Source organism: Diabrotica virgifera, chromosome 3, assembly GCF_917563875.1.
Source record: "Diabrotica virgifera virgifera chromosome 3, PGI_DIABVI_V3a".
In the NCBI taxonomy this organism is placed as follows: Eukaryota; Metazoa; Arthropoda; class Insecta; order Coleoptera; family Chrysomelidae; genus Diabrotica; species Diabrotica virgifera.
In genome coordinates, this window is record NC_065445.1 from 220,205,161 (window position 1) to 220,229,566 (window position 24,406).

Consider the following 24,406-nt stretch of genomic DNA (forward strand, 5'->3'; position numbering starts at 1 on the left):
CTTGAGATATTAGATTATTAGACCATTTCCACAATTTTTCTATGGTATCATGATTGTTTTTTTTTCGATTGTAGAGCCATCTATAAACAATTCTAAAAAATGTTTTGAATAAAAAATGTTACTTATTTTTTCATGAGAAATGCAAATCTGTAATAAAAAATGGAAGTTCCGATTTAAAATTGCCAAGTTGCTTCCGCCTCACCCACAGGGGCTGAAGGTGGGGGGTCGTATTTGGGGCCATTCCATAGATTTAAAAAAAATATTGAAACATTTTTCAGCTTTTAGATCGGATGTAAATTTCGCGAAATATTCCACCGTCCTTCTTGAACCACCCTATATATTTCTTTTTCATGAAAAAATACTAATCAAGAACTCACTAAATTAACTTCTAGGAAAACATATTGTGAATAACTAATATTCTGTTTGTAGGGTGTTTGGACGAATTTTATTAGTACTTAAGCTCCTAATAATAAACTCAATGTTACAGCTCATGCGTTTTAAATAGTTATTTATGTACCAAGTCAGTAAAGTTACTCTTTATCGAACGAGTCTGGTATTATGAGCAGAGCGAGCGTTAGCGAGCGAGGCGAATAACAGACGAGTTCGATAAAGGGTCTTTACTGAAGTGGTGCATACAAAATTTTATCGCCAAACATAAAAACGTTAACACTTACTTAATTACATCCTAATTAAACAAGAGTGTGTGTACTTGTTACGCACGTAAGACGTTAGACTTCTATTATTATAATTTCAACGAAATAAATATATTTTAAACAGTTTAATTGTATTTTTATTTATATATTAAACCAATTTTAACACTTAAAATAAAATACCAAAATTTAAAAATACCGTTATAGTCTAGGCGCCAAATAGAGGTCACCGTGTCATTTTCAATTCTGATGGACAAACTCAACGGTTTCTTATAGATTTTTGGCTGCTGATTACGAATTTCGAGGGAGGATTTCGATCCGAGTGGTCAAAAAATTGTTATAAACAATTTAATTGTATATAAATTGTTTATAAGGCTCTGGCTCATAAACTAAAAGAGATAAAAAAAATGTTTCAAATAAAATTTGTTCCTTAATAAAAAACGAAAAAATAACCGTTTACTAAACTTAAATCCGACAATTAGAACTGAAGATATTGTAAAATTAGTGCACAATGTAAATTGCAAAATAATTATTTTTCGAAGCTTTATCGATCGTAACTCGGCTTCTACGCATACAAATGAGCCTTATAAGGTGTCTTTTTAAAGCTTTATTAAGAGGCTTCCAAACAGAGTTTGTTAAATTATTTGATCTTCATTTGTTTTAAAGTTATACCCGTTTAAATTTATAATTTTCTTAAAAAAATTGTACATTAATTTGTTTATAAAGGTTTCAAGCAAACTTGAGCTACAGTTGAGTCCGCGAATCTTTACCCGTGCGTCATCATTTAAAGCACACGAAATAAGTCGATGATAAGTCGGAAATTGAAATTTACTTACTGTCACTTGCTGTTGCGTTTAGTAAATTTCAATTTCCGACTTATCATCGACTTATTTCGTGTGCTTTAAATGATGACGCACGTGTAAAGATTCGCGGACTCAACTGTATAAACATTTATACTTTAATTAACAATAATGATAAAACAACTCAAAAGGAACAATTTGAGCTTACGAAAATGTTCGTAAGTTTATTTTTGGCTAAGATGTCGATATTTTAATGGCGCGCTATGAGGCGCAAGATTGGCTCACAGTCAAGTAAGTATGTATTCTTCGACTCTTTATCGATCGTAACTCGGCTTCTACGCATGCAAATGAGCCAATATGTGGTATCCATATAAAAATGGATCGAGTTCTTTTCAGCATCATCATTGCATATAAAACGAGCATTTATGATGTGGCGGCATACACACAATTTTCGGGCCTTGATGATGCTGCAAAAGAACTAGATCCACTTTATATGGATATCATATAGATAATTAGACTCTGAAGCCTCAAAAGGTTTTAGTTTTACTGCCTAAAAGAACAGACTTGTACCACCATGTAACTGTTAAAATTTCGCTAAGAACTTATGCAGATGTAAAAAAGCTGATATTCCCTGTATATCTCTATGCAGATTTGCAGATTCATGAAAAAAAATGTTTTTAAAAATAGTATTAATAAAAATAATATCAACTTACTTTTTAGTTGTACGTCTGAAATATTAGTTTTTAATGTTTTTTTCTCATTTAGTGCAAAAAATAGAAGACAAAGTAAATAGAATGAAAGGTGATACGAGGTACAGTATGATGATTTAATTATAAGAATTATATGATAAAATTTTATTAGGATCTTCATAAATGAAAAATGAAGATAACGTATGTATACATAGAAATTATAATTTGCATCGAGAAGTTAGCGCGTGAACCTTTACGCGGTGAGCCGATCTTGCGCCTCATAGCGCGCGCTATTAAAATATCGACATCTTGGCCAAAAATAAACTTTGAACATTTTCATAACCTCAAATTGTTCCTTTTGAGTTTTTCTATCATTATTGTTCATTAAAGTATAAATGTTTATAGCTCAAATTTGCTTGAAATCCTTATAAACAAATGAATGTACAATATTTTTAAGAAAATTGTAACTTCAAACGGGTATAACTTTAAAACAAATGAAGGTCAAGTAATTTAACAAACTTTGTTTGGAAGACTGTTAATTAAGCTTTAAAACGACACCTTCTAAGACTCATTTGCATGCGTAGAAGCTGAGTTACGATTGATAAAGCTTCGAAAAATACTTATTTTGCAATTTGCATTGTGCACTAATTTTACAATATGTATCTTAAGTTCTAATTGTTAGATTTAAGTTTAGTAAACGGTTTTTTATTTTTTTTTAGTTTATGAGCCAGAGCCTTATAAACAATTAAATTGTTTATAACAATTTTTTGACCACTCGGATCGAAATCCTCCCTCGAAATTCGTAATCAGCAGCCAAAAATCCATAAGAAACCGTTGAGTTTGTCCATCAGAATTGAATATGACACGGTGACCCCTCTGGCGCCTAGACTATTAATAGTTACGTTATTGTTGATGAAGTGTAGCCTTCCGTAGCGCAGTTACTTTTCCCTTGATGAATAGTAGAAAATCTAAATAAATATATTTGCTAACAAATTATCATTAATATCTGTCACCGTCCTATATTTTATATAATCGAATTAACAAAAACACCATTTCATAATATATTTGTATTAATACAAAACTTAAAAGATTTAAGAATTTGATCAATTTTAGACGAAATAAAAATTTCGTATGGCAGTAATGACGATGACAGAATGCTTTTGCATGATGGTCGATTTCGATGTTTAATCGATAGTTGTTCAAGTAATCAATATTGAATAAGTACCTAATTACTAAATCTGTAAAGTTTCCATTTATATTTTATGAATATAATTGCGAAATACTACGGAATTTCACTTTCTGACATAAATTTAATTAATAATAACGTAAATTTTGTACAATATTTTTAAAATTATTAAAGTAAATAAATTTTAAGTTCACTCAAATAAATAATCGATTACTGCCATCGACCGCTTACATTCAATCTCAGTTAATTTGATTAATCGCGGCAGGTAAAGTAAAATTCTTCTTTCATTACAATAAAGTGTTACTTTACTGCCGCAAATAGCTTCAAATGAATACAATAATGAATGACTTTAGTGACGGTTGGCGATAAAAAATATAATCTCACATGGATGGTGGCTTCATGAATGTGAAGTATTGCTTCGATTATCATAGGAACTAATTACACAATACTGTTAGTAGTAAAACTCAATCTCTTTACTTATGTAAGGCTAATGAAGTTATTAAATCTACCGTTAACAATAATTAGTTGATTCGAACAATAATTGCAGTCTGAACCATTCAACACCCCACAGACACCGCGGATATTTCATTTTTGTTTTTCGATACAGTGGGATTACGAATTTGCATTATTCGCGGCCCACTCAGTGCGCCGATGTTGAATGTTTTCGAAAAATATCGCGGGGGCTGCGCCGGTTATTATTTATTAGTCGGCTGGTGGGTTTCGCATTTTTCTCTTGCTTTAGTCTGCTGGTATACCAAATAAGTATCTCTAAGTTGTTTTAATTTCAGTGTAAAATGAACTATTCGATTGGTACCAAAATAACGTACTATATATAATCAAATTCCCTTCTACCATATTGGTGTCGGGATTACAATAATAACTTAGATTGTGTACAAATTTACGCCACTGACTTCTATTTTGTGCCAAGACTTTCAGGTCTGGATCCCGCGTATGAAAAAAAAGTTGATTAATAGCAAGCTGAAAATTTGTTAATAGCTTAAGGGTGTCTAGTCGGATAAACTTTGATATATGGGAACACTGGAACAGGGACAGTTTTAATTGTGGAACAGGTTAAAAATTTGAAACGGTCAGACCACGAAAACGTCACATTTATTTTGTCCGACAGAATAGACTTACACTCTCCGAACAGAGATTAAACTCTCATGCAAAAATCAGACTGCTATTTATCACCTGTCATAATTCCTGTCATTTGACATATTCTACATGTTCCACTCATTAAAACGCCCATTTGGTGATAAATAACAGTCTGATTTTTGCATGAGAGTTTAATCTCTGTTCGGAGAGTTTAAGTCTGTTCTGTCGGACAAAATACATGTGCCGTTTTCGTGTTCTGACCTTTCCAAATTTTTAACCTGTTCAACAATTAAAACTTCCCCTGTTCCAGTGTTCCCATATATCAAAGTTTGTCCGACTAGACACCCTTAAGCTATTAACAAATTTTCAGCTTGCTATTAATCAACTTTTTTTTTTTCATACGCGGGATCCAGACCTATTTTGCTTTTTTCCAGGATTTGCCTCCCTTTTGTAGAACTTTTCCAATAGCTTGGTCCCATGTTTCTTTTGGTCTTCCTCTCTTCCTCTTAATATTTACTCTCGCTTCCCAAATCATTTTTACCGGTCTTCTATCGTCTAGTCTTTGTAAATGTCCCCAAGAGCTGATTTGTCTTTTTTATATGAATTATAAGATTGATTCCACCTCCAGATCCTCTCTTATCTGCTCATTTCTTACCCTGTCAAGTCTTGTGACTCCTCTCGTTCTTCTTAGGTACTTCATTTCCGTCACTTGTATTTTGCTCGTCTGCCTCTCTGTTAATGTCCACGATTCGCAACCGAAGGTGAGTATGGGTCTATATATTGCCTAAATACTTTCATTTTGTACTTTGCGCTATTTCCTTTTTTCCTGTAAAAGTTTTGTTCATTGCATAATATGAATTTATTGCTTTCTCTATACGTTTATCGATTTCTAAACCTTGTTGCCCTGAATCTTCAATTTTTACACCCAGGTATTCGAAACATTCAACTTGTTGTATATGTGTACATATACCATTGATCTGAATACTCACGTTTTCTTTAGTTTGTGCTACTACCATTACTTTTGTTTTTGTTAGGTTTAGTTTCATGCCATTTTCTTCTAATATTTCATTCCACGTAAGTCGATAAACGCAAAATATGCTTTTCCTCTTCTGAGTTTCGTTTTCTCAATGATCTGTTTAATAGTGAACATGTGATCTTGCACACTTCTTCCTTTTCTAAAGCCACTTTGAGATTCTGCTAATGTTGTATCGATTATCTTTGTCAGCTTTTCTTGTAATATTTGTTCGTACAGTTTCATCGCCGAGCACAAGAGCATTATGCCTCTATATTTTTTGCATTCCTTTTATCTCCAGATTTAAATATGGGTAGTATTAACGAGATCTTCCACTGTTCTGGTATTCTTTCAGCTTTCCGTATCTTGTTTATTAATTGTAATAATATGTGTTGTCCTTGTACTCCCATATATTTGAGCATCTCCGTTGTTATTTTATCATGCCCTGGTGACTTTCCATTTTTCATTTTTGCCAGTCCTTGTGTAAATTCTTCCCATGTTATTGCAGTGTCTTGCGTTTCTTCTATGGTTTCTCCGGTATTTGTCACGCTAATGGTATACTGTGTTGTGGTGTTTCGTTTTCGATTGATAATAGTTCTTGAAAATACCTTTTCCATCTTTTCATTATTTTTTATTCCTGTGTCAAAATGTTTCCTGTTTCGTCTCTAATTGTAAATTGAACTATATTTTTTCCCTTTCTTAAAGTTTTCATGGTCTTATAAAACAGCTTTTGGTTACTTTTACTATCTGATTCTAGTTTTTCCCCGAATTGTTTCCAACTTTCTTCTTTTGCTTCTTTTATCATATTTTTATTATTTTCCGTTGTTCTTTATATTTTTCATACGTTTCAGTTGTTTTGTTTGATAATAACGTACTATACGATGGGACAGTTAACTATCTAGACAAGGTGAAAAAATATACAGTACTAGTCAAAAGTCCCCCCCCTCGTATCTTTTGAACGGTTATACTTCTAATAGTGAAACTTGTAGGGAGGAAATAAACGGACATAGGCTTCTTAACTAGTCATGACGGTGACGCAATAGTGACAGATGACTTTACAGCGCCATTGTGACAGATAATTTTAAATGGGACCTTATGGCAAGTGATACCTCGTTTGAAAGGTATTCAAAATACCTATTCAGTCGTACTAATTTTGTTTGAGTTTAAGCTCATTTTGATGAATAAATGAAATAATATAAAATTGTAGTTTCGCATTTAATTAATAAAAGGCAGGCATTTGAATTTTTATTAATTAAATGATGCATGAACATAATACATGCAGCACAAAACAGAGAAACCTATCGTTTGATGGTCGCCAACCTTCAGTAGAAGACGGCACATAAAGAAGAAGATTAATTAAATGCGAAATTACAATGTTATATTTATTCACCAAAATCAACTTAAACCCAAAAAAATTGGTATGAATGAATAGGTATTTTCAATACCTTTCAAATGAGGTATCACTTGCCATAAGGTCCCATTTAAAATTATCTGTCACAGTGGCGCTGTAAAGTCATCTGTCACTATTACGTCCCCTGTCATGACTAGTTAAGAAGCCTATGTCCGTTTATTTTCTCCCTCCAAATTTCACTATTATAAGTATATCCGTTCAAAAGATACGAGGGGGACGGACTTTTGACTAGCACTGTATACAAATAATTTCATAACTTTTATTGACAACAAAAATTCCGTCTCTATCGGGGATACCAGGAAAGTTTGAGGACATGCAAGAATTTTAGAGGTGTAACTATTGTTCTAAAGTTCATTCCTGTGTAAGAAATTCTTGAAGACCTTGTCTATTGTGAACATTGTGCAGATGAGGAGCCATCCTGAAGTTCTCATACATGCTCGATAGAATTGAGATCAGGTGATTGTGCTGGCCACTGTCAAAGTGTACTATCCTCATTACGAAACCATCTCTTACTATTGCAGCAGTATGTGTCCTAGCATTTTCCTGCATGTAACGCAAATTATCAGAACCTATAGCAGTGGCAAATGACTCTTCCACAAAAACGGGAACAGTTCGATGATAAAAATTATTCCAGCCCACATAACTTGTAGACCACTATGTAGACGAACACCTTTTACATGCCTGAGTCTCTCTTGTTGACTAGGTCCTCTACAAACTCTCACTCTTCTTGTATCAGAGTAGAGACAAAACCTAGCTTTATCTGTAAATAACACAGAAATAAATTCTTGTAAGCCTTAATGTACATGTTGTGCCCACCTTAATCTAATGCCCACGATTTCCATGACGTAACATAAGAACCCTCAATGGACATCAGCTCCACGTAATCTATTCCTCAAATTTTGGTTACATACAATATGTTGTCTGTATTTGCTAATGATCCGCAAAGTTCACGTGCATTTATATGCACATTTCTACGAGCTAATCCTATCACATAACGATGCTGTAGAGGACTAGTTTTACGATGACGACCACCATGTCTTTTATTGGCATTACCAAATTGTTCATATCGACGCCACAATCGCGAAATCGCGCTTCGAGACCGTCAAAATTACGTGAAACATCAGCTTGTGAAAGACCAGCCTCAATCATATTCACAGCACTTACCATTTGAACAATGTGTTAATTGCCGACAATGTGGCTGAAGGTACTAGACCTGGATCCCGCGTACCAAAAAAAATTGATTAATAGCAAGCTGAAAATTTGTTAATAGCTTAACGGTGTCTAGTTGGACAAACTTTGATGTACGGGAACACTGGAACAGGGGAAGTCTTAATTGAGGAACAGTTTCAAAATTTGGAACGTCAGATTACGAAAACGTCCCATGTATTTTGTCGGACGGAACATCCAATTGATTTGTTATCCTTTCATTAAACTCTCATGCAAAAATCAGTCTGCTATTACTAACCAACATGATTCCTGTCATTTGACATGTTCTTCGTGTTCTACTCATTAAAGTGCCCAATTCTCGATAAACACTCACATTTTTGCATGAGAGTTTAATGAAATGGTAAATCAATTGGAAGTTCTGTCCGACAAAATACATGGAACGTTTTCGTAGTCTGACGTTTTAAATTTTTAACCTGTTCCCCAATTAAAACTTCCAGTGTTCCCATACATCAAAGTTTGTCCGACTAGACACCGTTAAGCTATTAACAAATTTTCAGCTTGCTATTAATCAACTTTTTTTTGGTACGCGGGATCCAGGTCTATACGATTCCAAAAACGACTGTAGACGGCAGTTACAGTTGTCACCATGACAGACGTCATTACTTTGCACTATTAATTTGTATAATTAGCAACTGACGTTCTGCCGGACAGCAATTGCAGTCAGATGTCGGAATCAGTGTCATACAAAGTAATAGTGCAAAGTAGTGACGTCTGTCACGGGGACAGCTGCAACTGACGTCTGCAGTCGTTGTTGGAATCATACCTCATACCTTAAAGGTTTCAAACCAAGGCCAGAAAACAAAAAAAAACTGCTGACTCTCTATGACTATTGTTGCATTTACTAATCTTGTTTTAATTCAAATTTTTCACGGTTGCATACGAAGGACATTCAAAAGTTGTAATTTTCACAATTTCAATAGACATCCGTTTTTCAAATTCTATTGGCCATTTCTGGTTTGAATTTTGACTTGAAGCTTTAATGATTTTCTAATAAATTATTATTTGATGCTGTGCTAACAGAATCTTCTTTTATTCACGAAACCGGTCTAACTAGATCTCAATATATCCTCATCTAAGGAGATTAACGCATATTTTCCTACTGTATCATATGGTGATTTGGAATAAAATATAAATAGTTGGACGATAAAATGACATTGTCTGTTTGCGAATACTTCCCCCATAATGCGAACCCTTTTCATTCAACATTAATCTCTTTTTAAGAGCTGTTTTATGGAACTTAACACTTCTGTCAATCATCATCTTTGGGGGACAGTGACGTCAGTCAAATCGATCAATGGGATAAGATGCATTGTGAACTGCGCAGATAATAGTGTAAATTTTACGCATATGGCGGCAGCACACTTCGCTATATGTTATTTGTTATGCGCCTTATTCAGCCGCATAGCACGAAGTGTGGAGGGGTCATTCATCTATTCGCACGCATAACACATAACGACGAATAGCAAATCCGCCTATCCGTCCAGTTATCGGTTTTTGACACACTTCAAAGGACAAATAGTACATACAGCGTAGCCGCATAACGAATAACACATAGCGAAGTGTGTCGTTATCAATTATTTTTTAAAAATGTTTATATCCAGAAATTTTTTTATTAATTTTGTTTTCTTTTTCAGGTAAGCGAGTTTTTGTTTTACGTTATCATACCGGTAAGTTTTGTTATATACTATTAGCACACGGTATTTTGAATAATATGATTGTTTTCTTCGTGAACTGTAGTACCTATAGGCCTGCTAATTTTAAATTTCGTGAACTAACATACAAATTGATAAGAATATAATGATTATGAACCGGTAAATACACAACTGATGAAAAAAGATGGTACTCACTGTTTTTGTTGTCGTCTCTGAATCTGGGGCCCCAGTCAAGTCTGCACTCTTTCATGCACTAAGTCAGCAAATTTGACAATTTTTGTATCACGCCGATTTATTGATTTATTTGAAAATTTTTGCTAAATGCGAACGGTGTGTTCTTCGCCATTTTCCAATTCGTACTCTCTTGCGCATATGCGCAATAACAGTTCTTCCGTAGGTACCCTGCGCGTTGAAATTACAGCTGTGTGTTTTTTGAATATATACTAAAACTAAATGATTTACATCATCTTCGATTTACCAATGATTTTTTAAAACGTTTAAAGAATATTGGAAATTTTTAATGAGTCCATTGAAATATTACATTTTTTAGGCCTAGTTCACAGCAACTATCTAAAAATTTATCCATAAAAGACAAGTAAACGAATATCAAACGCAATAAATTAATGGCGGGGACCATGAACATTTTTAACTTTATGACGTCACGACGAATGAAGGCGCCTTTTGGACTGGCTGCTATAATTTAAATTTTCTCTCGATTTTAATCGTTTTTATGGGTCAAAATAAAGACAAAAACAACTCTTTTTTTCTGTGATATATATTTTAGATTATATTCTGTTATAATTTAGGTATAAAAATGTTTTTTGAATTTTTTTTAATTGTATGCAAATCCTACACAATTACAATAATAAAATATTGTTCCCAATGCTAGATATATTGCAAATAAAATTATTTAAAAAAAGTTATAGCACACAAAATACTATTGAAAATACCATATTATATCCTACCAGATCAAAAACATTGGAACCATGCACTGGTCACAGCTCCGAGGCTTCTAAAAATGCAAGCCATAACTGATGCTGAGAAAGGGCTGAACCACGCTGAGCAGATGGGACGTGAATTATAAATTGTAAAATTCCCCCATCTTCCTTTCTCAGCATCCGTTATCGCTTGCAATTTGCATTTTTAGGAGCCTCAGAGGTGTGCTCAGAGAATGGTTCCAATGTTTTTGATCTGGTAGAATATAATATGGTATTTTCAATATTAAATTGTGTGCTATTAGATTAAAAACTTTAAAAAATCATACAGAAGTAAAAACTTCGTTTGTGGGATTTTTGGGATTTTCCCATTGATTTTAAAAACTTAAACTTTTTTCTAGCAGATGTCGCTAGGGCATACCCACCTTTTGTTCATTGCAATTCGTGACTGCACGTCTGGGGTTATTCTGGTTCATTCAGAGAGAGAGCTGCATAATATGTGCCTCCTGATGAGAGACTAAAAATTCTTGAAACCGGTAGAGGCACTTGCAGTGCTCTCTGATTGAATTAAAATATAATGCGGCTGTAGTTTCGTGTTGCAACGAAATTTGAAAATGTTTATTCATTTTTAAAATGATTTTAATTGATTATGTAAAGAGTAACCTTCTGATTGTATGTAAGAGTATTCGAAAATATTTGTTGCCGAACATTTTTATAATCTCGAGTTGACTAAAAAACGCATTTTCTGTAACTAATTACAACGGTATGTATTTCTTCCCGAAGGCATTTCTAAATTTAAATTCCCCGCAGGAAAATAGCTAAATACGCGCCTGCTAATGCATCTCTGCTATATTTAGACCTCGGTGTATGTTTTTTTCGAGCGGCAGCGGCTGAGGTATGAAGGTCGAACTAGAGTTTCACGAACTTACCGATCGTGAATGGATGGGTGATAAAATTATGATCGTTGATTAGCATTATAGTCCAATCAAATAAAATTATAATATATACTTGTAAATCAAAATGTAATTCCGTACAGGTTGGAATAAATTTTATATCAAACTTTAGCTGAAAAGAAAAGATATTTTTAAGAAATTCATAGAAGGAGATCATTGTTTAAATAATTAAAAATGGGTTATTTTTGCACAAAATTTACTTTTTTAACTGCTGCGGCTTTTTTTATGAAAGTTTTTGCCACCTTGTTCTACAAAGCTAAAGGAAAAAGTTTTCATTTGAGACTTTACTTAATTAAATTTGACACTTAATTTATTTAAATACAGTAGAACCCCGCAAATCCGAACTAATTGGGGGGGGGGGGGCACCCTGTTCTGATTCCAAAAAGTTCGGATTATCCGAAAGCAGTGGCGGCTCGTGGCCTTGGAGACAGGGTCGGCAAGGTTTTTTGTCTCCTCATATAGGTATACCATCAAACTAAAAGGCTTAAATCATCATAGGAGATTTTGTTGTTTTTTGCTTTTTTTTTATTTGATGTACTTTGACATTCTCTCTTGTTTCATGGTGTTTCGACAATACGTGTTGATTCTTTTGAGACAAGGTAAATCCCGTTTATTTGAGGCAGAAATTGGTGCTAACAAGAAAATTGATGAACAGTTTGTTGTAATGAATTGCAGTACTTACTACATAGAATTATACATACATATTTTGTAACTTATCCCACTTTCTGAAAATATTTGGATCGGCATAATTTTTAAGTACCTAACTTGTAATAATAAATATCTTGGAAATTCTTTGGCGAAGGTAACTTTTAAATTTTGAATCGTCAAAGAGGTCAAAAATTTGCAAATCTTCAAAATTCGAAAAACGAGTATCTATTTGCATATAATAGTAGGTATCCAAAATTTCAAGATATACTTACTCGTTTTTCGAGATATGTATCATGTCGTTGTCTTTTTTGGGATGGTTCGGTAATATCAAGCGAATCCAAAACGTCACTGCTTATATATTGGAAACTACTATCATTACGAAAATCTCTGAGATTTTGCACCAGCTTTCGTATTCTATTTTTGGAATAAATAATGTCAGTTGACTGATTTTGAACAACAAGGAATATCTTGGGCAAACTCTGTCTTAAAAATATTTAAAAGAATATTAAAAGAGTAATTATTATTTAATAAAGTTATCAAACCGATTGCTTCACGGATCGAGGTATCGCCACTTTCAAAATCATCGCCTTCGATAATAAAATCAAAAACTTCCAAAAGATGTACACGAAAATCTGCTACAGATACTAAAACTACCAGAGATAATCTGCTTAGATAAAACTAACCGAGATTTAAAATTTCATCGCGTCTGACAAACTGTTCGCTTTTTTTTTCGAAACAAATTTGTTCTAAAGCAGTAATCCGTTTAGGTGATCTAAACTGGCAAGAAAAGACGATATTCTTTATTTTTTTACACGTATCATGTAAAACTAAATTCATTATATGCGCATAATAGTGAGTAAATAAAGCTTGTGATGCAATAGTTTTAACTTTTGCCTGGAGACCATTCAATTCACCACTCATCACAGCAACGCCGTCATAAGATTGCCTCAGTTTGCCCTACCAATTTATTTTTGATATCAAAAAATTTTAATCTGTTCTTTAAAACACCAAAAATATATTCTGCCTTATTGCTTTTACTCACATCTCTAAAACCTAAAAACCTCTCATAAATATTACCAAGTAACGCGTATCGAACAACAATAATAATTGATAATTGTGAATGACATGATAATCAGAAGTTTCATCTACTTCCAGCGAAAAGCAAATTGTTTTCTAAATCTCAGATTCAACGTTATTCAAAATGTAACTATTTGATTATATGTATTAGTTCATTCTGCATTACGAATACACTTCGAATCAGAAAGTAAATAGGTATTTCTAAAACAATTTTATTAATTCTCTATAATTACTTTGATTTTTAACAAATGCTTCGATCCATCATGTCCACTAAATGATAATTCCTGACAACTTAAAAAAATGACAGTATCAATTAAACGACGTAAAACGGCGTGATTATTTTTGACAATTTCTGCCGATGCATGCTTCCAAATGAGACACCGACCGGCAGACCGAAATGTGCCGTACCTGCCGCTTAACCTGCCATCCCGTATCTGCTATTGCCCACGGAGAGAATGTAATGTTCGCTTGCTCATCGACTTGTTATTTCGTTGAGTTTTACGTGTAAATCGTCAAGCTACGGATGAGTTGGGGACGGCTAGCTGAAAAGTCAGATGAATGGCTCGGATCATTCATTTTTTGAGAAGTCTGTTATGCGCAGGGATCACTTTAACGCTCGGATTGATCAAATCCTTTTAAAAACCATGAATAAAATTTAGTCTGTATTATCTGACAGATTTTTTTTTATTTCATAGATACAAATATTAAAAAAATCTATATCTATAAATGTGTGGGTCGGCACTGCCGACCCTGACCGGCCGCCACTGTCCGAAAGTTAGCCTAACTAATAATTCAAAGCTTTTGTTGTCGTTGATTTTGTGTCGCAAAACGTTCAAGAAAAAGTGTGGACAATATTTTTGGACTCAAGTTGACTGCAAGAGAACTGAACTAAGTTTGTATTTAACCTTTATAAACCCTACGTATAAAGTATGTAGTCATTTTAAGAAATTTTAAATGTCAAAGTCCTATTAATCATACATTGTTCAATTTCTTGGTTTTACTCTGTATAATAAACATGTTTTTAAGTTTTTGTCTTGATTTATTTAATTTTTTTCACTTTCTGTTGGTTCGGATTTGCCGAACGTTTGGATTAGCGTGGTTCGGATTTGTGGGGTTCTACTTTAATTATAAATTAAATAAAGTTTGAAAAACAAATTGTCAAAAAATTATTATTTGCATTATAAATAAACACTATAAAATATTTTATTTTTCAGGAGAAGTTGAGCTGAATTATCAGTAAAAACAGAAAAAATTTGATGTATATTTTCGATAAATGCATTGAGAAATCAAAATTTCAATTAAACTAACTCCAAAATGGGGTTTGAAAATTTTGATAATTTGTTTATATTTAACTTGTTTTTTTTTTAATAATATAGCCGGGATTAAAAATTTTGAAATGCGGTTTCGATATTCGTCTCCTGACAAATTTTCACATATGTATTCACAAAAAAAGTTTTTCTATAAAGATCCAAAGATGATAGCTTTTCCACATTTACAAATTCATAATTTGTTTATTTATCAATATTAAATTTAGAAGAGCGTGAGTATATCTCTAAACCCTACATTGAAATTGGTCCATTATTAACGGAGATATTGCAAACTTCTCCTCCATCTCTTTTCAAACAAAAAGTTTTGATTAAGGTCGCTACGAAAATAATTATTTTTCAAAATATTCTACATATTTTACTATATCTATAAATTGCCTTGTTAAGTAGTAGGATTGATGTGATGTTAATATTGATAAATAAACAAATTACGCATTTTTAAATTTGGAAAGCTATCTTGACAAAAAATGGTCCCAGAAATACTTTTTCTTTTGTAAATGTATGAAAAATCACTAGGAACACGAATATCGAAAAAGAGAATCAAAATTTTTAATCCCGGCAATGTTACTAAAAAAAGAAGTTATAAACAAATTACAACAATTTTCAAACGCCATTTTGGAGGGTAGTTTAATTGAAATTATGATAAATGAGACGTTATAAAAGTGTCCTCTATCGGCAACAACCGCGTTTTTGCAATTAAAAAAATAGTAATATTTAATAAACAAATTAAATATCTTATAAAGTATTGAATAATTTTCAACCAATGTGTTTTTGCTTTATAAAATTTGTAACATAACACATAACACAACTTTTTCTGCAATATAAAATGTTTTATAGTGCTTATTAATTATATTTATTAATATATTAATTATATTACCTAATTAATAATATTTTTTTACAAATTTGTTTTTAAATAATAATTTACAATTATTTAAATAAATTAAGGGTCAAATTTAATTTAGTAAGTCTTATATAAATGATTGTTTCTTCACCTTTGTAGAAAAAAATTTGTAAAAACCTTCATAAAAACATGAACTACCACAGCCCACAGCAGTTACAAAAGTAAATTTTGTGCAAAAATTATCCATTTTTCATTATTTAAATAATGATCCCCTCGTATGAATTATATACTTTCTTGAAAATATTGGTAGGGGAGCCCAAGCGGGGATTTTTGCAGTTACTCGAGCGCGTCAGATTATCATATGGGGAGAAACCTGGTACCCTGAAGATGTACTTCTATTATATACACATTGGCTATTAACACAGGGGAGTTCGTTAAGGGGGGCCCGAAAAAAAAAATCTACCTTTAAAAAAACTCGAAATTGTCACATTAAGATAAGGTAAGTTAAGTACATGCAAAAGAGTGTATATTTCAAAAATTTGACGATTTGAGCCGGGCGTAAGGAAATGGGGGAGTCCCAAAATTTCACAAGAAAAAAGCGAATATTTCGCGAAATGAATGACAGATCGGAAAACTAAAAAATATGTGCTCAATATTTTTTTAAATTCTATCGAATGATACCAAACATGGTTTCTCACGGAGAGGAGTGGGGGGTAAATTTAATATTTTAAATACGAATCCCGCGATATTTCGCGAAATGAACATCAGATCGAAAAACTGTATAATACACTTTTCAAATCTTAAATAGGAGCCCCCATTTTTTATTGCAGATTTAGATTCCTTACGTAAAAATACGTAACTTTTATTCGAAACATTTTTTAGAATTATGGATAGATGGCGTTATAATCGGAAAAAACGATTGTTGGAAATGGAAAATTAAATTAAAAAATGACAAGCGCCCACTAAAATGGAAAACTTTACTTAACTTTTTTTGGTTTTAGGACCTACTCTTCACAACCCAATATGTCCCCATAACGCTCGAGTGACTGCACATTTAGCATACTTTGCTCCCCTACCATATATTTTGTTATCACCTGAACTTTGCTATAAAATGTGTTCCAACTCGTACAGAAATAAGTTTCGATTTTATTTTACTGGACTATTAAAAGAACTCGCGATGTCTCTGACTCTGAACGTTAGATAATGATTGGTCAATTTGCATTGAATTAGTCATCTTTATAACCTTGTAAGTCAAAGGTCAATAACGAATTTTTAGCAGTTACCAAATAAGAATTTTGACTTATGCAAAATATGCGTAAATCAGTATCTTTCATTCAATGTATCATTTATTTTATTGTATTTGTGTCTTCGATTTAGAAAACTTATGAATTATTTTGATATTTTATAGATTGGTGGCTTGAATGTTATATGTGGCAGTCATGCAACCGATTGCTTACCATGTTGCATCATATTTATTAATTATATTATTTATATAATCTCATAATTTTACGAATTCCATGGAACGACCACAAGACAAATAGTTTGCATAGACAAATATACAATAGTTCATCCTGCACAGTTCCAATGGAACTTTTCCTGAATTTTAGTCGCTTTCGTAGTGTCCTATCCTATATTAACACTTTGAAAGGACTAGATTATTTGATGCAACACGAAATAAGGACTAATCTCTAACTTCGATGCAATCATTCACATGACATTTATCAATCTATCCCACACCTGTTCTAACTTTACTGTTACATTATAACCAAAGAACGATTTAATAAGTTGCAGACGTGTGGATGAAAATAACTTAAAGTTATTCAATTAGTAAGGCAAGCATAATGTTCATCAATAAGATCCTAAAATACGATGCCATTCAAGGGAATAAGGTTTTATTAAATCATATTTTATACTCTAAAATCCACGAATAAAAACTTAAAGCTCAAAGCTAAGGTAGTAACTATTGCTTAGTAACTACACCTTGCTTATTTTCATAAAACAAATTCAATTTTTTTAACAAAGATAACTGAATGTTAGATGCGTGTAGGATTTGATCCAGATACTGTATTGGCAGCGAAGGAGTAATTTACATACCACGCCTCCGACAGTTGTGTATTTTTTTTAAACAGTTGCATAATTTTTTGGAATTTTAGATCAAGGTGTTCGCCGAGGTTACTTTCGCTGACAGTTATTAACGGTGACATTATTTTTCAACTTTTATAACCAGTTTGAATCCTATGATATTCAATAACTGTTTGTTATAGATGGAATTGCCGAAGAAAGTTTATAATAGGAAAGTTAAATGCACGTCTTAAAAAATATGCGTTCCTGGCGAGACGAATTTTTTGATTCAAGTTATAATCTAACTTCATCTTATAAAATATGTATTAGTCTAGCCTAGGAGGTTGTCTCTAGAGTTGGCTGTAATGAGTCAGAGTTTAGTTTTTGTTCAAATGTCTACAGAAGGTTGTTTATAATTAAAAGTTAAATATGCTTCAGCTGAAGAAATGAACATAAAATAGACAAATCGACGAGCCGCCTAGCGGCGAGTTTCGCATAGAGTACGAGCTTCATAATGATAAGCAAGTTGTATACACGATTTTTCTATGATCATTCATAACAAAAAATATATTCAAATTTATTAATTTTGTAACGCAAACAAATTAAGTAGTTTGTCAAATTATAGTAGTGAAGACGGCGAGAGACATTAGACAAAATCGGTATTCCATAACGCACCCTCAGTAATATAAGGGCCTAACTCAAATTTGTGTAAACTGTGATTTTAAATGATATGGGCACAAAATGAAATTCTCTATCGGTTAGCGCTGACAGGGAGATAAAAAGAACATTAAATGGTTCAGTAACTATATTTGTGCCTCTCTCTTAACTCTCCCGCCCACTTCTTGTTTTTACTGCTACAAGATAGCAATCGGTAACATGTCTTTCTATGACATTCTATAATATTCTGGTGAGGGGCATATACTAGTTCGCTCCGGCGGCCAGATTTTAATACCCTACAGAAAAGGAGCATAGGTAAATTCGCTCCGGCCATATATTTCTTTGAAAAGATAGTTTAAAAATGTCCTTACTGGGTACACAATGAATAATAATAGCCAGGGTCGTCGTATATAGACAATGTTTCCTTCATAAAGCAGGTACTTTAATACATTTTATTAATAAAAAATTTAATAAATATATATCAAACTTGTATTTACCTAAATATAAAACTACTTCTTACTTAAAATGATATTAAAATTATAACCATATTATCACTAAAGAATTATGATGTTAGAGCTCATATTCCCTTGTTCAATATTTGATTGGGTTTTTACGTATAAGAAATTGCAAGTGATATTTATTTGTTTGAAAAGGTTGGTAATTAGTAGTCACCTGAAATTTTATGATAAGATAGAGGGGTGGTGCAAATCTCATCATTATTACTTTAGTTACGGTTTGAGTGTCTTTAGTTCATGATGGGGAAATCTGAAAGTCTATGTTATTTATTGACAATTACAAGTATAACTTCCATAAAATGCTTGCTAATAATATTAAAGGTTGACAGTGTGTAGGAAGAAGTTGCAAAGCATTTGTTAAAACTTTAAATATTTGTAACAGTATAGTTGAATATAGTGATAACCACACCCATGAAAGTTTATCAAAAACAGCGTTAAACCAGCAAAAACTACAAGTAATGGTGTTAAGCGGAAGGCAATGGACGATTTGTGTGAAAACCATTGTAATTGATACACAGCGAAATTAATCAAGCTGCATTTTTGCTAAGCACATTATTTTTTTCAACAAAATACTTATTTATTCAGTTATTTGAGAAAACGTGTTTTTCTTTTGTCGAAAAATAAACATTTTTACTCGCTAATAACTCGAAAAGTAATAACTTAGTTAAAAAGACTCTCTAAAAACAAAAGTTGCTTAGAATTAGTCAATTTATCCATTTTTGGAATAATTTCAAAAGTATTTTTTCTCACCCATGAGACCGTTGGGGGCTTTCACCCCCCAAGTAAAAGCAACCAACGGCCTAAGTCCAACTTTGAAGTAAAGGGTAAGCAGAACCTAAAACGAAATTTTCAAACAAATTCGTCGTAACGCAGAAAATTACACTCCAAAACGGTCATTTATTGGGCTAAATCTAAATAATCTAATTTCACTGTCTACATAAATATGTAACAACCAATATTCTATACAATTTCTATATAAAATACAAAAATCACAGTACCAATTTTGCCGATATTAATTTTCCTAGAACTTAATAGATAATTACTTAATCCGCTTAACAATGGGAGCGAACTAGGTTATGGTTTTCGGAGCGAACTAGTATGTAATTAAGAGGGTTTTTTGTCCTTGGGAGCGAACTAGTGTGCTCCGCTGGTGAGTTTGTGTTTTAACATTTTGTATTATATAGAACAGTTTTTAGTTGAGCCGTTATATATTATAGAAAATATAATAAATAAATGGGTATAATTCATAATAGATCGCTATTTTTCATAAACAGTGACAAAGAGTTCCTTATTTCTGTTATGTTTTTTTGTAATATATGGGACTAACTTGAAAGTATTTTTTCCATTACATGTAATTAATGTAATTTATTTATATTATTATTTTTTATCATGGCTATTTATTGTGTAATTATCAAGTAACAAATCTGCCAAATTTCACATTTATAACTTAAATAATAAGTATAAGTATGTTATTTGAAATAATAGTTGTAATATTGGAAACCAGAATCTTTAAACGCGATTTCCCAACAATCTGCTTTTTTTGAATTGTGCCTCTATATTACTGAGGGTGCGATAGCTCCCTCGGAATCTCTACAATCGGAATAGTGAATAGAAATGACTTTGACACCACTTACCCTGTCGAAATTAGATTTCGATATCGGAATTGGGCTTGACGCAAGCGCATTGTATTTTGTTTTGACGTTTATATTTTATATCTACTAAAAATAATTTATTACTACTTATTTATCATTATTTATTTTATAGTATTTTTATATTTTGTATCAGCTTAATTTTTAGTCTGTGGTGGTATTTACTTAGGGAATTGCATATTTAATTTAGACATGTATGAGTATGGTACATTCCATGTCAAATCACTCAGGCAAAAAATTTTGGATCTCCGATTTGTCTGAAAATTGGTATATAGCTTCTGCGGGACGTAAAAATAAGATATTTAAGGTCAAAAAATCTTCTTCTTTTTTTTTTCTCAAAATGTGATTTTATGCGATTTTACAGTGATTTGGTGTTTATTTAAACAAATTTGCATTTTCTGTCGTAAAGTATCAATGAAAAACATAATATTTTAATAGAAAGGACTCAAAAATGTCATTATATGGCATTATAACAAGTTATTTTGAATCAAAACAAGTTTTTGATAAAATTTTATAGTGTAAAAAACGTTAAAATACCGTTTTTTACATTTTCCTCCATTCCCAAAATACATCATCATCGATTTGGCTGAAAATTTGCCCACAGATATCCAAAAGATAGAACTTTAAGTGGTTAGAAGGATTTGAATTATATTACAATACCAAAAAAGTTACATGCAGTAATATCAGACTCAAAAGTATATATTAGTCCAGTCGGGCTAGCATTTGACCTTGAATGCCGAGCTGCCCAAAATTTTATTTTTCTGATCTTTAAGGGAGTCAATAGTAGCCTAAATTTAAAATCACGAATGAATTCCTCCGTTACGTTAGCCGCCATCTTGATTTTAAAGGAGAACCTGTTTGGCTCAATATCTCCGCCATTTTTAACTTTTCGACAAAAATGGTAGGAACTGAAATTGTTCCAAATAAATCGTATTTACAATTACATATTACAATTTTTTTTTTAACAATTTTTGTCGTGAGGTCGATATTTTCGAGTTAATTTTACTTACAGTAGACGCCTATATTTTTGACTTTAATATTGCATGTAACTTTTTTGGTATTGTAATATAATTCAAATCCTTCTCACCACTTAAAGTCCTATGTTTTGTCTATCTGTGGGCAAATTTTCAGCCAAATCGATTATGATGTATTTTGGGAATGGAGAAAAATACGGTATTTTAACGTTTTCTACACTATAAAATTTGATCAAAAGCTTGTTTTGAATCAAAGTAACTTATTATAATGCCATATAATGACATTTTTGAGTCCTTTCTATTAAAATATTATGTTTTTCATTGATACTTTACGATAGAAAATGCAAATTTGTATAAATAAACACCAAATCACTGTAAAATCGCATAAAATAACATTTTGAGAAAAAAAGAAGAAGATTTTTTGACCTTAAATATCTTATTTGTACGTCCCGCCGAAGCTACATACCAATTTTCAGACAAATCGGAGGTCCAAAATTTTTTTTGCTCCAAAATTGAGTGATTTGAAATGGAATGACCCGTATGCATTGAACCTAACCTTAAAATTTATTTGGCATCTGAATGCTGAATTTTTGCCAGTCACAGTGTTGCCAAACTTTTTTGTTTATTTCTTGTACAATTTCAATCAATGGCATAATGTACAAGAATATATTGTACAAGAACGTTTAAAATATATAGATAGACATAGCGTTAAGACAATTAACGCTTATAGACAAGAAAATAATTATAGAAAAGTCGCCGTTTTTGGGAAAAGTTGTTTATCAGTTATTTTAGCTTAAATCAAATCTTAAGATTGTATATTATTAGTAATATGTTACAAGTTACATCATACATCTTATCTTCATTTATCTTTTTTATTTATCAGTTTATCTTCTTTTTTTATAACAATTTTAATTAACTTTGATTTAAAACCATTTATCATCTTTTGAGGTTTTTGTCTCCAATATTTACACTAATATTTTATTGTTTACTTTTCAAAACTTTTCTTTTTCTTTATTTCAAAACTATTTTTAAAAATGCAACTGCATGTAATGTGATAGTATAAAAAATTAAAAATATGGCCACGGTGTCGTATTTCAAATTTAGAAAAAGTAACAAACAGGTCACAGAACACTAATTTCGCTTGACAATGCGGGGTTGACACTCCCTCTCGACCGCGTGAAATAGAAATTGCCGATTTCAATTTACCCTGCTTACGATGTGAGTTACAGAATGCCAATCCAAACACGAAAATGACGCGATAGATATCAAACATTTCGATTTCGGGTAATTACGATTCGACTTGGTCATTTCTATTCGATTTGTTAAAAGTTACAGAATAGGGCTAATTGGCCCAATAGAAAGATCAGTGGGGAGACCACGGAAACGATAGAAGCGCACGGAAGAAGGACACGGTAGCGCCTGCGTTGATTCGTAATAGGCGAGGACCCAAAATGAGTGCATGATAACTAACCCATGTTAGTTGGACCATGAAGGTCCCATGAGTGGGAAGTAAATTATTCAAATCTCACACAAGGTATTTCCCATAAAATCTATGGGAAGACAAAATTCGCCCTTAAAACCAAAAACCAAAGCTTCTACAAATGGATATTAGTCATCTGTTAATTCAGGCGATTATCTGTGCTGTAACAAAGATATAAATTATGGATTCGTTATTTGTGATTTACTTGAACTTGAAACGTGCATAGTTTATTTTTGTTTTATGTTTATGTAAATTGTTACTGTATGATAATTTTTATTTGTGCAATTGGTATCCTTGCAATATTCATGCTTCAAACGAACAGCCTGTATTCAGGCAAGGTGTTCATAAACTGTAAAGAAATGTGTTAATTACGCTCTATCTGCGTTGTAAAAAACTCTCGATACAATTCATTCTAACCGTAATATACCATACTCGTTAAAATACTTTTAAATTAGCGTGTGATTTCAATTAAAACAAACAATAAGTTTTGTGTGCGTCAATTTGACCGCCGTTAAAATAATAATTGTTTCACTTACTGCCTACTTGTACGATTTTTTTTTTCGTATAAAACGTTTCATAAAAGCAGGTCAAATTGAATCGGATTTCACAAGAACTAGTCTATTGAAATAAGTAACTTATAAATAATACGTGAGAGAGTGTCAACATGTTGAAAAATCGGAATTCAATGGAAAAGAGTTGCGGTAGATGTTTTTATGCGGTACTTAACCAGCTAGCGATCTCCATAGTGCATATGTCGCTGGCAGTCAATTTGTTTCAATCTTGAGATGTTTAATGTGTTAAAATGGGAATAAATCCGGTATTATACTAGTACTAGGTAAACGTTTGGAAATACATACAATAAAGAAGCACAATATGCGAGCTGGATTAACCCGTAACTAAACTAAAAGTCGAACAATTAGGAATGCATGTCATAGATTTAATGACATCATAATCCATCAGTACAAACTTGACGACAAACAAATTCAACAAATTTTTCCTCATATATTAGTTTTTTGCTACCGTTAAGCTCGTGACACACACGCAAACTTTAAGTACGTATGTCGTCGAGAGAAGATGCTTTGTGCTATTTAGGAGTTTTATCGTATTATATTTTAAATAGATACTAATAAAAAAGACATAAAGGTAGGCATAAATAAACAAAATATCATAGACAAAAGAGTAATATTTTGATCAGGAGGATAAAACAGCCTATAAATAATTAGGTTTACTCAAAAACAAATAATCAAAAATAATTTAGTATAGCTTAAAATAGTAGTCTAAGAGCTAGAGGCGAGAAATCATCGTCATAAGTAATATGGAGTTTGGCATGTGAAATGTGTCTATTGTATGTTGATTATTATGACCCCTTTCAGGCTGACACCTCAGTGGATACAGGGAGTAGCAATAAGGGATGAAAGGGGAAAGTTAACGGAGTCATTAAAGGTTTTCACCTCCTATTTTGTTAAACCTCCATCGATTTACATGAAAATTGGTGAGTAGTTAGAGCATACCTCAAGAAATAAAACTGATATGGTGCCAAAGTGCGCTTTTACCCTGGGGGTGGATGCC

General features: G+C 32.3%; 1 protein-coding gene across 1 annotated transcript in view; it reads left to right on the forward strand.

Moving 5' to 3' along the window:
* Positions 1–24,406, forward strand: part of LOC114325940 (titin) — a 333,570-nt gene that overhangs the window by 195,850 nt on the left and 113,314 nt on the right. Inside the window, exon 7 of the mRNA XM_050647669.1 lies at positions 9,705–9,737. Coding sequence (XP_050503626.1) covers positions 9,705–9,737 — 33 coding nt within the window. The remainder of the gene's footprint in view (positions 1–9,704; positions 9,738–24,406) is intronic.